General features: G+C 41.8%; 1 protein-coding gene across 5 annotated transcripts in view; it reads left to right on the forward strand.

Annotated features, from left to right (window-relative positions):
• Positions 1–14,083, forward strand: part of scaper (S-phase cyclin A-associated protein in the ER) — a 45,244-nt gene that overhangs the window by 9,958 nt on the left and 21,203 nt on the right. For all 5 annotated transcript variants that reach the window (XM_029152690.3, XM_029152691.3, XM_029152693.3 and 2 more), the window contains 13 exons: positions 601–768; positions 858–924; positions 1,005–1,122; positions 1,256–1,367; positions 1,785–1,925; positions 2,211–2,366; positions 2,461–2,603; positions 2,750–2,831; positions 2,926–3,078; positions 3,907–4,014; positions 7,050–7,186; positions 9,787–9,852; positions 10,166–10,292. In XM_029152690.3, coding sequence (XP_029008523.1) covers positions 601–768; positions 858–924; positions 1,005–1,122; positions 1,256–1,367; positions 1,785–1,925; positions 2,211–2,366; positions 2,461–2,603; positions 2,750–2,831; positions 2,926–3,078; positions 3,907–4,014; positions 7,050–7,186; positions 9,787–9,852; positions 10,166–10,292 — 1,578 coding nt within the window. The remainder of the gene's footprint in view (positions 1–600; positions 769–857; positions 925–1,004; positions 1,123–1,255; positions 1,368–1,784; positions 1,926–2,210; positions 2,367–2,460; positions 2,604–2,749; positions 2,832–2,925; positions 3,079–3,906; positions 4,015–7,049; positions 7,187–9,786; positions 9,853–10,165; positions 10,293–14,083) is intronic.

Below are 14,083 nucleotides of genomic sequence, written 5' to 3' on the forward strand. Positions count from 1 at the left end.
ACAAGTGATTCAAGGAGTTACAAAACTTCTATCTCTATCTTCTATCATTGGTCTGTGAAACCAGGTTCATGTTTAAGTTCAGCTGAGTCAGCTGTATAACAATGAAGTCTCATGTATCTTGTAAATCATGAAACTATCATGCATTTCATTTTTTAAACAACTTCTGTCTACAAGATGCACGTTAAGCTTAAGACACTTAGATTAAAATCTTTCCACACTCAACACATGTCAAGGGCATTAAAATTAAACCACACACTTCCAGCTAAATCCTTAGCGTCCAACTATCATTTGCCTCCTTCCACCATCTCTTCATCCTCATGGTAAATGTGCAGTGCATGACTAGTGAATGCTTCCTCACTTGTGATTTTTGTGATGATTATGTGGTAGAACATGTAATTGGGTCGATATGGTCATTTTGTTTTATTTATGCACACAAGTTCAAATCAGATCAGTTACACACTGTCCTAAGACACATAAGTTACATTGTTGCACGCTTACAGCATACTTCAATGATTTCAGTTTTCCTATCTCTGTATGTTGAACATCATAATATTTCTGCACTGCGATGTTTGTGTGAGATGGAATGTGTCATGTGTTCAGCCACAGTCCATGGCAGAGGTCCTGGCTAAGAAAGAGGAGCTCGCTGACCGACTGGAGAAGGCAAACGAGGAGGCGATCGCCAGTGCCATAGCTGAGGAGGAGCAGCTGACCAGAGAGATTCAGGCTGAAAACAATGATCTGGAGACTGACAACGAAAGTGACTTCTCTGTGAGAGTCATATGTCTTTAAATAAATCTTTAGCACATTTTGTTTCACACTGTCGTATGTTGACATAAAAATATAACTTGTTTTTACAGACTGGCATTGGCAACGGAGGTTGTGGACTAAATATGGACTGGAGTGACATGTTGGCAGATTATGATTGTATGCATGGGACTCAATCTCAAATGCATTTACAAACAAACATTTTACAGAAACATTTACAGATGTTTTATTCTTTACAGCACGGGAGACGTGGCGTCAAAGCACCTCGTGGGGGGACATAGTGGAAGAGGAACCTGCTCGTCCTCCTGGACATGGGATTCATATGCATGAGAAACTGTCCTCACCATCACGTAAAAGGTAAAACCTTTTACTGTTTAGTGTCGTTTTATATTTGTGTACCACCCAGAATGCCAGGACCTAATCCTGCCCACCTGCATTGCTGATGAGGAACTACAATAAGATGAGTGATGTGTTTCCATATTTGTGACAGAACTATTGCAGAGTCAAAGAAGAAACATGAGGAGAAACAGCTGAAAGCACAACAGCTGAGGGACAAACTCCGGGAGGAAAAGACGCTCAAAATGCAGAAGCTTTTGGAGAGGGTGAGGAAGTTGTGCCGACTTGACAGAAAGCAACCTGAGGAAACTCTGCGAACTAAGCCCAGCCTGGCCTGCAATGAGAGGTTCTGTCAGCAAACTGCCCGATAGAATCACTAAATATTACAACCACCTCCAGTGGCTTCCAGGCCAGCTGGACGCAGACAGTTGTGCGAGAGATCAATATGCCAAAATCAACAGGCTTTCATGAAGTTTGTTTTTGTTCTCTGTGCTATAGCAAGATGAGTGAACCCTAGAATAAATCAGGATTAGCCACATAAATGCATGAAGTGGTGTATATTCATATGAATCTCCACGTGGGTTTAACTAAAGATGATAGCTTAAAGCTTAGAACCCCATTATCTGTGTTGTCCTGGAAAATGTGCTGTAGATTTTGTCTCACTTTCACTCTGCATTCTGTAGGAGAAGGAGGTAAGGAAATGGAAGGAGGAGTTGTTGGAGCAACGTCGAAGGATGATGGAGGAAAAGCTGTTACATGCCGAGTTTAAGCGAGAGCTGCAGCTTCAGGCGATTGTGAAGAAGGCCCAAGAAGAAGATGCCAAGGTATGGGAGGGGATTCCCAGTATAACCATAACCATCTGTGCGTGATAGCTGAGGAATTTTGCAACTAAAGCAGGACGTGCATTTTATTTTTCACATAGTGTTGCATTACGTTTGTACATACACATTATTACTTGGAGTATTTATCAATGTGTCAGTTTGATTGACGCTATCCAAATGATAATTTTTTTAAATTAATATTAAACAAAGCCGTATATTTTGACTTTCGTGCTACAGACACCACCAAACCTGTGTTTTTACAACTTGTGCATAAATGTGTTGGTACAGGTGAATGAAATAGCTTTCATCAATACTCTGGAAGCCCAGAACAAAAGACACGATGCCCTTGCCAAGTTAAATGAATATGAGCAGCGACTTAATGAGCTGCAGGAGGAGAGACAGAAGAGGCAGGAGGAGAAGCAGGCCAGAGATGAGGCCGTGCAGGTGACACACAAACCAACACTTTCACCCAAAGAACACCTCTGGAAGAGTAATTATGACAATTGGTTGTCATACTGTTTTTGTTTTACTTCTGTAGGAGCGTAAACGGGTCCTGGAAGCTGAGCGGCAGGCGAGAGTAGAGGAGCTACTAATACGGAGGAAGGAGCAGGAGGCTCGTATTGAACAGCAGAGGCAGGAAAAGGAGAAAGCCAGAGAAGATGCAGCAAGGGAAAGAGCCAGGTTTGTAGTCTCCAATCAGTAAGGTGAAAGAATGCACCCACACCTACATCACTACACCAGTTCTCATGCTTGAGTCATTTAAATTAATGCCATACCTGCATTTATATCTCAGTGGTTTTACACTTTTTTTTCTTCTCTTTCTAAAGAGACAGGGAAGAACGCCTGGCTGCCCTCAGTGCTGCCCAGCAGGAGGCCATGGAGGAGCTACAGAAGAAAATTCAGATGAAGGTAAGCTTATACTGTGCCACGTCCCTTCTCTAAAGGACACCACTCGGGAATCCTCATTTCCCACATGACCCTCGGTTTCTGGTTTCTTCCACAGCACGACGAGAGCAGCCGTAGGCACATGGAGCAGATCGAGCAGAGGAAGGAGAAGGCTGCTGAGCTCAGCAGTGGTCGACATGCTAACACAGACTATGCCCCCAAACTGACACCATATGAGCGCAAGAAACAGTGCTCCCTATGTGGGGTTGTGGTATGTAAGGCTTCATATACACTATATATGTGTATATACACTATGTTCACTGTGTTTCTCTAACACTTAAACTGTTTCTCTAGTTGTGTGTGTGTGTATATTTTTTGTGCATATTGTTTTTTTTGTTACTGCATGTTTTTGGCAGACTGGATACAGTAAAGGAAAAAAAAGGAAAAGACAATTTTCCATAAATTGACTAAACCTTACAGTCCCTTAAACAGAGATTTATGACTGGGTGGTATGATGCCTTTTCAAGTGGCAACAAATCCACAAACGGACACATCTATCCCTTCTGCCGCCGCAACATGAATTGGGACACCTTGAGTTTTTAGCCAGCATTGGATAAAAAGGAGGCTCGGCGTGAAACAGGGAATCTCTGTTTAAAATTTCAGATGACCTTGGCCAGCATGTGACACCAGAGGTCATGGAAGGGTCAGCAGCAAGCACTTTATTTAATGACATTAAACAAGCCGTTGCAAATGGGCTTGTTTCCAAAGAAGAGGGAAACCTTTGCTGGACACCTGCCTCTTGTTGTGGCCATTTGTTAGACATGCAATATATTATTATATTATATTAATATTTTATTTAGAAAGCTGTAGAGCTCTAATCATCATAAAAAACACACCAATTTAAACTACATTCTTTACGTATTCCACATGAACTTTTCTTTTTTGCTTGATCCTCTCTCCTTTGTGACCCTCAGGAGAGGCAGGTCATTTTCAGCTGTATATAGTTTCAATTCCCAATAGGCCCCCGTTGACCCTCTCTTAGCTCTGCCTCTATTGTGTTCTCAGCAGTGGCCTCTGACCACCATGTTTGTGTTTGCAGATCACCTCAGAGGTGCACCTGTTCAGCCACACCAAGGGCAAGAGGCACCAGCAGGCGGTGAGAGACGGCAGCAGCATCCAGGGCCGGGAGCTCTCTGATGAGGAAGTGGTGCGTATCACCCACTCCTGCCAGGAACAAACATCTAGTCCTCCTGCTTAAGAATAGTGCTCGCTCTGCTGCTGTTGTGTCATGTAAAAGGACAAAGCAACACGGCCTTCATGACTTTTATGGCACGGTCATTATTAATGTTTGCACCTCCCCTTTATATACTGTTACGGCTCTGTTGCTGGCTTTGTGCGATTACAAATGGGCCTCGAAATGTACACAGTTAGGGTTCAGCGCTTCAGAGGAGGGGTGACATCACCCTCTTGTCTTCAGGCCATTTCTGCCAGGGAGTGCTTGCCATGGGAACGCAGCTCGTTAATGCAAGGTACCCTCCTAGGCTGCAATATGAGATTGGCTTTTCTGCGTTCCTCATTGTGAAGCTGACAAGTGTCGTTGCTGTACACAGCACCTTTGGCCCGGCAGCTCTTCATCCAGAGCTTTTTTTTTTCTCCCAATGGAGAATAATTGTCACCCCCTAACCTCAAACAATTTCTCTTTCAAATGCAGTTCATTTTTTTCATTTTGACAGCATGATAAACAAGGATGTGGAGAGAAGCACTTCAATGTTATAGCATTAGAAAGAGTGCACATGCTTATACAGTAGGTAGTGGATCAGTACAGTTAGTATTAGCTGGTTATTACTGGGTTGGTCATCTACTGTATCCATTATAGTATGTCTAATAAATGTCCACATCTACTTTTTCTCATTACACATGTAAGTTATTCAGGCTGGCCACTAGGTGTATGTCTGCAGACTTTGTTTAGATAGACTTATGTGCCCTTTTGTTATTTATATTATCCTTCATTTTTCTATTTTTATTCATACACTGCCAACTATTCTCCAGGCTGCACGTCCATAAATCTTCAAGCACTGAAAGATTTTTAATTAAAATGAAGATGGTTGGCTCATCTGTGCAGAGGTTACTCTTTGTATTTTTTTGTAGAAGCAGGGAGCAAATGCCCAGCTGTCATATTTAGTAGTTTTTTTACTCTTTTGAAAAATAGCTAAAAAATTAAATTATAAATGCAGCAATTATTTTTTTAATTGGGTAAGCTGCTGTTCACAAAATAAAACCCCCCACTTTGAGGATTGCCAGAGAGCACCCTGACACCCCCACATCACTACTTAGGGAATTTGTTTTGGGGGAGACTTTTCTGTTCTTCTGCCTGTAGTGTTTGTCAAGCACTGCCAGAAGAGGGAATGCCCAGGCCTCCGTGCACCAGGGCTGACTTCCTAAATACACTCCATAGTCCTCAAGGTCTTGTTGAAGCTGTACTGACGACATATTAAGAACCTTGGTGAAATATTCAAACTGCCAGCTGAAGCGAACCTCTGTCTCCCCATGCTGTTTTGAGATCCAGCACTCATCTGGTTATAACATTGAAGCTGCTGTCGAAAGGGAAATCCCATGAACTTTAAATTATACGTCTTGGTGTGACAGTAACTCAGGCCACTGTAGCTTCATATCTTCTCTAGTTATTAAGATGAACTACACTGAATGGGAATCCTAACCTTCAGCAGCGGATGAACATTTCCCATGGACTCTGTCCTTGTGTAGGCTCCCTTTTAGATCTCTGATAGCTGGTTTTGTGGCAGGAAAAAGGCGAGATGTTTAGAGTGGTATCGCGTTTCTCCCACCAGAGGCCGTCTTCGTTTTTGTGTAGTAGCAATGCCCTTAGGTCAGCATCTTTGCTGCTTTGTTATAGCAGTTCAGTCGCAGACATCGGTCTGTCATCACAAGTTTGATTGTCTCAAACGCTCCAAGTCTACACAACTTCCTTTCAGGCACTCATTCTAGAAAGAGGATATAGGCTCTTGTTATACATGTATTTGAAAAGGATCACAGTGTATATCAGCACTTAACTCAGTTTGGCAGTTTAATATTTCAGCTACTTTTTTGTGTTTCCACTGATTTTGTTTTTGAGTTGTTACTGAAACAATTCCATTAAGTGAGTGTCCGTGGCCCTGGGTTGCCTCTCAAAGAGATTACTGAACAGCTACATCCCAAGTGAAGGACAGCTATAGTGGTAACTGACCTGTCGTATCAAGGAGTAGAGGGCAGAGGGGTGCGCATACAAATAAAGACACACATCTATCCTTAGAAACCCAATGCTGTCACATGATGTAGCCTGTTTATTTCCAAGGTTACGGTTGTTCCCTTTCTGCTTTTTCCTTCCACTGTGTGTAAATAAGTCAGTCTTTCCAGTTTAGAATTAATGATGCATCATTTGAATCAAATATTCAAACAACACTTTTGACTGGAGTTCTAAATAATTATGTAAAATCCAAACCCTCAGCTAATTTGTGTTATTAAGAATTGATTGATCATATTTGTCTAAAGCTGGCTCAGTTCCTTCTAATTTGTGGCAGTAAATTACTTTTTACACTTTAGCCCATATAAGCTTTTTTTCCCACAATAGCCTTGGGTTCTTTAAAACGAGCCCTATTCAGGCAGCAGGTGCATTTACGAACCTTGCGACCAAAGGCTTCGGCATCCCACACAGATTTAGCTTGACTTTAAAATTGAAACCCTTTATCTGTGAGGCCATCCTATCCTCTTGGGTGCTGGATGACAGCATAATTGGGTAATTGCTCTCTCACTCATGCATCATGTTGTTCAAATTGGGTTACGTTCGCCTGTCTCCTGGTGGAAATATCAGAATCATCTGACAGGGCCAGACAGGAAGCAACACCTCCAGCCCTTGAGCATGTCCATGGGTGGGTGGCTACAAAAGACTCCAAAGTATTGGAGGTAATTATGGGATAAAATGGTGTCATTGAGAAGTGTAGAAGTACATGTCACAAAGAACACCTCCTTTTCACTTTTAGTCAGGATAATATTTGCTGGCTTTTTTTATTGCCATTTTAATTCTTTGGTGAAAAACTAATTCTCACTATGAATAAACAAGTTTTATTTCCAACAGTAAATCATAATATTACATTATTACCTCTTCTTCCTTTTATCACTTCTATAAGCTGTTGTAGTTTTAATACCATGTATAATTTAATAGATTGGTTTTTTTTTCCCTTCTCTTAGGAGCATCTGTCCTTAAAGAAATACATTGTGGATATAGTGACGGACAGCTCTGTTTCTTCAGAGAGCATAAAGGATGGAGAAGAACGTCAGAAGGCACGGAAGAAGGCGAAGAAGCTCCGGGCCCGGATGAACTCCAGGTAACGTAACAGTTGTCAGTGTCTGTCTCGTCACAATATGTGTCTCAGTAATGTCAGAGGCACAGAGGACAAAACTTGTTTTGTGTTTGACAAGAAGATGAAAAGCTAGTGGTATGTCCATCATGGATATCCAGAAGGTAACACTGATGTGTCTACATTATGACACCACGTTCTGCGATCGGGTAGCAAATTTCCTAATCGCTATCTACAGGCGAGAGGCGGGGGACACCAGGGTACGCGCAGGGCAACACACACACACACACACACACACACTCGCACACTCACACCTACGGGCAATTTGGCCAGAGAGAACCCACGCAAACACGGGGAGACCATGCAAACTCCACACAGAAAAGCACTTAGTCCTCCCCGGGAAACAAACCCAGGACCTTCTCACTGTGAGGCGACAGTGCTACCCACTGCACCACCATGTCGCCCTAATATTTACATATGAAAAACTATTTTGAAAATGCTACGGAGCTATAGAGAAAGGGTGTGTTACTCTCCCGGCACATACCTCAAAAGGTCAGTCTGATTGGAATACCTTACTTACATACTTTAAAAGGTGCAATCTGTCATGGAGGCAGCAGCAGAATATAACGGTGAGGTAATAGGAAGGAAGGATGGAGATTGCAAATTATATATTAAATAATTTTTCTAGTAATAATTTCAGTACAGATGTCATATTCATCAATTATGAACTGCTTGTCCTTGTAAGGGTAGCAGGGGGTTAAAGAGCTATTGCAGCTGTCATTGGGTGAGAGGCCAGATACAACCTGGACAAGCAACCAGTCACGCTCAGTTTTACTCAATCTCTGTTTAGATGCTTATTTTCTAATGATTCACAGAAAAATGAGGAAAATAGTGATTGGTGAGAAGAGAGGTGTTGTTGAGATGACCTCTCTAAAAGGTCCAGACTTTAATCTATCTGTGATGGAGAACAGTTATGCTTTTGTTTTTACGGCAAGACGTAATTATTCTAATAGAGTCTCCAGCCAAAAAGATATCCTAATAGAGATTTGAGTCTAATGCTCTCCAGGTACAAGTGCTTATCCTAAAGAGGGCCAAGAGACAGATTCAGATTGAAACATGCGTTTTGCTAAAGCCTCTTTTTTTCAGTCTTGCTACTGTTGGCTTTCTGAAGCTCTGTGGGACTGAAAAAGTGACAACACGGCCTGTCTCTGCTCACCGTCAGTGCTGCGCCAGCCATGCTGAGACTAGCACTTAGAGGCAGCAGGATTTCAAAGGTCATAAATAACCCTGAGCCCCAGTATACGTAAAGGTGAGCAGCTTCACCCTGGAGTGGAAATGAACCGTTTTATGTGAATGCTTATGGTGTCTGTTAAATTGTGACTGAGTAGGCCACATGCAGCAGTGTGAAGTGCTGGAAGTGCTTCAGGAATGACAATGGCATCAAACTAACCAACATTGTGTAATGCAATGCTGAGACTCTTCATGCATTCTGAGAGAGGCTAATGTGTTGTCGTCCTTTTCGTAAAACATTACACAAGTGATGGTGTGTATGTAAAACACATGAAATACAGGATGAAGTGTTAATAAGGGTCCAGCAAGCTACAGAAATGTTCATAGAGGAATTGCTGAACTGGTGTATCTGTAAGTATTTTTTTTTCTTACTGCAAGTAAAAACATATATTTTGTTTTATGGGGTTTTACTGCATTAATAAAGAAAAACTCTTAAAAGAATGGTATAAGAAATGTTATGAACTATTTATACATGCAATATAGATTTGTGCTTTTTCCTTATTGCTACTCTTTTATTTATTGCCTTAGGCCCATTTCACGCTGGCTGCCTCTGACAGTAATGAATTGCTCAGGAATTGCTCTCTATTTAACCTAGTTAGCTATAAACCTGTCACATATTAATACTGTAATATCGTGAATGACAAATAGGGTAAGTATACAGTAGTTCAGGCCATTGTAAAAGCAAGTCTGCGCTGTTTGGTTATCTCTCTCCCAGGACATGGGCTATGTTTGGTCCAGCACTGATCTTTTGGGAAAGATTTCACCTGTCGACTTCCAAGAAGTCTTTGATTCTATCAGTGTTACTGGAAAACCATCAGTCTATCTCTGATCAATAGTTATTTGTCTGGGAAAGCCTGATTGACAGAGACTCACATACACACGCACAGTTTTCATTTCAGTATCTGGCTGTTGGAGTAGTGCCACAGAGGTGTCAGTCCCCTAATGACCATGACCTCTAAGGAGGTCACACATTCAAAACACTGCTTATGTTGCTCCTAACCTCATTAACTGTTTATTTGACAATGAGTAATATAAAATTTGAGCCTCCCTTGTTAAAATGAATCATAGGCCCGAGGACTTAAACAGAGAATTAGGTCTTGGTAAAATGAGTGGACGGCAATTCAGCAAAACACTTGTCCCCATGGAACCAGTGTCTGATTATTTTAGCCAATTGACTTGGTGAACGGCTGACAGGCCAAATAAACAGACAACTTTTTCTCTCTCTCTCTCTCCCTTACTCTCTACACGCATTTGGTCGCTGTGTCCCTTACTAGGAGGCCAAATACTTTTGATTGAATTTAAACTTACATTTTTTTCCCTACTTTTCCTTTTTGTAGAGCAAAGGAATATGAGACGTCAATAGAGACAAAGTCACAGGTCCCTGACTCCCCATACAAAGCCAAGTAAGTGCTTATCATTTCAATTTCATTGTTATGATTTGACCTCATTTGTGAATATAATTGGGTATATGGCTGAAAGTATTGTGTTTAATAGTATAATTTCTTCTTTTGCTTTGTTTTCCCCCAAAATGCAAGAGGATAGCTAAGTTTGCAACAGTATTATTTAGTGTTAGTGTTAATGAAATCTAAATCAGTTAACTGTATTGCAGATTTTGGGATAGATTTGTGTTTTGTCAGGCCATTGCTATAATAAGGGATTCTGCTCCATTTCCTTGTTATGAATTTGTTGTAACATTTGGCTTTTGTGTATGTTCAGGTTGCAGCGACTGGTGAAGGACCTGTTAAAACAGCTGCAGGGCCAGGACAGCGGCCAGTGGGCCACCAATAAAGTGTCTGGTCTGGACAGAACTCTGGGAGAGATCTCTCGCATCTTGGAGAAACAGGTAGAGCAGCATTTGGATCACATAGAGTAGACTGTGATCGTTCTGAATGCACAGTTTCTTGGCTTTACACAATTGAGCAGATCTTTTTTGCACCTTTTACAATAACAGTTCTTCAACATATCTCTCTCTACTAAAATGTTTTCAAGATGCCTATTGCAAACTCTTTTTTTTTCATGGGGCGGTGCAGTTTTGTTGCTTTGCTTTGACTCGACAGTCTGCAGCAGTGCAAAGGTCATGCCAGCCCTTTGGCATGTCTCTTAAGTCAGAAGTTGTGTTTGGCTGTGGCTCCATCTGTCTCACCCTCTGTGTATAGAGTATTACTTACTCCAAACCATCTTGCCTTTGGTTATTGGCTAATGAAGACCAGATTAACCGTGTTTTCATTGTGCACATGGAACCAATAGAGGAGCTTCCTAGAACGAGAGCGAGCATTGTCTTGTGTCTGTTGCTTGCACGAATCAGATGTCGCTGGTTTAGACAATGGTAAATTGGATTTCCAGATGAAATGCCAGTGATGCACTTCACTGAACCAAAAAAGGAGATACACATGCTCAGACTTGTCTCTTTTCTGCCACAAATTAACATTTTACACTATTGTGTAAATATGTTTAATTATCAGAGAGGGGCAGACATATGTAAACATTTTATTTTACATTATTTTAAAATTTTATTTTCTACAGTAAAATCTGTTTAGGACTGAGAGCTGGAACTAAAACACCTGCCGTCATATTTATGATGAGGACAATATACAACCCACTTCCTGTAATGAGACATAAATTTTGTGCCAAGCTGTGGTTTTAGACATCCTACCGTCCTACTGTGCATGCTTGTAAGTGTGAGGATAAAGAGATTATGGTGTCCCATCAGTGACGAGTGGGACGGCTGGAGAGGCCATTACTGGATTTCCCCAGAGAGGCAAAGGAAGAAGTTGCTGAGGTGGGTGGTACGGCATCCTGTAAGGAAAGAGAAGGAGACCAGTGTGATGTGAGTAGCTCGCAAGCTGTCACTACACGGGTGCTCCTCCCCTCGGCTCCCCATACTCCCAGTGGGAGTTCAAGGGTCAGTGGGCCACAAAAGACATCTATTCAACAGTGGTGTCATGGGCAAAGAGGCAGATCAGCAACTTTGATGTAACAGACAACCCCAAAACACCAAAAACAGTTTTTAAACCTTTTCTACACTGGCCACTTACAGATATGTCCACTCAGACCTGTGCAGAAGTGTGATTGGTCAGTGTGGCAGACGGGGGAGCACTTCCTCCTCTAATCCCTGGACAAAGTCAAATAAATACTGTAGGGGCCAGACAGCCGTGCCGACTGAGACTCTGAGTCACTTCAAGTCGCGACCATTTATATTATTTGACCTAACAAGCATCTCTCATGTCATTGGCTCACCTAGAGATTTGTTTTTGTCCCCCGTATCTGATTCAGTCTCCACTTTCTCTGCTAATTCCTTGGACAACACCCGACAACCCGCTCATACGCTGCCGTTTGGGTCCCACCCCCCACTCTCCACTCCCCTGTTTTCTAGGCCACGTCTAGACTCTGACCGCTGCCTGCGTCTCCCTCTGTGGCTTCTAATGGTTTATTTTGTGTCAAACATGATCTTTTTCTTTCGTTTGGATCATTGAGAAGAGCAATTGCTGCTATGTGCCGCTTTTTTGCCTCCTTGCTTTATTATTAAACACATTTATTTATATACTGCCCAAAATGTTTACCCCTTTTTAAATGGAAGCCCGTCTAGTAAAGGGGCCAAAGGTTTGACAGGTAAAGAACTGTCAGGAACATGCTCTGATTCTGCAGAGTGTATTTACATTTTCATTTGCCAGCTGTCAGAACCTGGTTGGGCTGTGCAGCCGACCTGTGGGAGTTTAGTTGGGGTGTGTAAGGGGGAAGGTGAAGGGCACAGTGGCAGGTTAACAGGGCCTCCAGCACACTGACAGATACAGCCCAGAGTACCAGGGAACTGTGTGCTATTCACATCAATTCAGAAATGGGCTGTTTAAGAAAAATAATTTTCCATATTTAGGGTAAACGTTTCCTAAATGTTATTTAACCTGACTGCCTGTGCTTATAAGTAATGTGTTTCATTAATAAGGTGATGATTCATTTCCTATTACATCAAACCACTCTGCATATTTTATTTATATATATATTATAACAACACATATGTTCTGCTTTGTTGTATCTTCTCACTCGACACAGTCATGTCTTCCCAAACCGTCTCATTTGTATTTTGTTGCCACAAGACCAACAGGGGATGAAATGGTGTTTAGCTTCTTGGTGTTAGTTACAACTGGAGGCTGTCTGTGGTTTCTGTGGCAGGATTTATTTTGTGCCACACTGGCCTTTTGATTAATCTTGGCTCATTTGATAGAATAAACATAATTTGTGGAATTATCCCTTTCCATGTTGGCCCTGTACTCTCATAATGTACTGAATCATGTGCCATTATGTCTTGTAAACACAAAAGTTTATACTGTACTTTAAGTTGTTTACTCCCACAGCCATAGTGTGGTTTATAGTCTCCTCGGCCCACAGAGATTTGTTTACAGCTCTCTGGCTTTTCAATAAGACTGTATAAAGATTAAATTCATGTAAGGAGAGTGTGATCTGTCATTCTCTGTCTCTGTCTCAGTCTTTGTTAGGTTGTTAGGAGTGAACTCATGGGTGAAGAGTGCAGATCCAAATTGAGGGCAGTCATTGATGAACTCTGCCAGTTGTTGTCCATCTGTTGGTGGGACAGGACCGCTGAGGTTCTACCCTCCTTTCTGCTGTAATTAAAGCGTCTGGTGGGAGGAGGGCACAGAGTGCAATCTGGCTGGTGTGCTGCTCTGTGGACACTGTAGCAGGAATCACCAGCTGTTTGGTCTTCTGATCAGCTGGGATAACAATGATCACCCTGGACAATAATTGATAACTGGATAAGTTAAGATTCCCCCTGTTGTATAATTCAGGAGTCGGCCCACTTCCTATTGTTCCAATGCATTAACCCCACATTCATCCCAACCCCCCCATTTAGTAAAATTACTTTCTTTTCATTGTAGCTTCTGTTGAGGTTTGACAATCCAGAAGCAGTGGAAACTACAGGAAGAGACTGGTTTTGTAAATATTTTATTCACAGTATATTATAGTAAACTTGTATGTTTATACTGAGAAAAGGACAATTTTAGTGGGAGAATATTCAATAAATGGCACCAACTTGTTCAGAGAAGCTGAGACAGGGTAGTTTTTGCTATGGTTTACCATCCTGTCTTCCTTTAACAACAGCCTATAAATGTCTGAAAACCAGTTGCTGTATTGGTTAAAAGTCTAGACTGTTTACTACCCAGGCTTTTTTAGAAAGTTATTTCAATGTGATGGATGCAATGAGAGGTTTTGCATCGTCTTGCTGAAACATGCAAGGCCTTGCCTGAAAAGATTTTGTCTTGATGAGAGCATATGCTGCTTTGAAACCTGGATATATCTGTCAGCACTGATGGTGACTGTCCAGATGTGCGTGCTGCCAATTTTATAGACTCTAGTGGACCCTCATCATCTGAGATGCTGTCAGCATTCAGCCCCGCAAAGTTTTCCATATTACAGAAAGTGTTGTTACATTATACAGAATTCTTGAGCCCATGCAGTCATATCCATCACAGAATCACACCCAGAGATCACCTTTCAGCCTTAGCTTTGCTCACACATTTTTCCAGGATCTGTAAATGTGTCCTCATCAACAGTACAGATTTAAACTCTTTGCAATTTTATGTACAGTAAACGATGATGCTGAAATTTGTAGGCGAAGCTCTG

This window comes from Betta splendens, chromosome 6 (assembly GCF_900634795.4).
Source record: "Betta splendens chromosome 6, fBetSpl5.4, whole genome shotgun sequence".
Classification (NCBI taxonomy): Eukaryota; Metazoa; Chordata; class Actinopteri; order Anabantiformes; family Osphronemidae; genus Betta; species Betta splendens.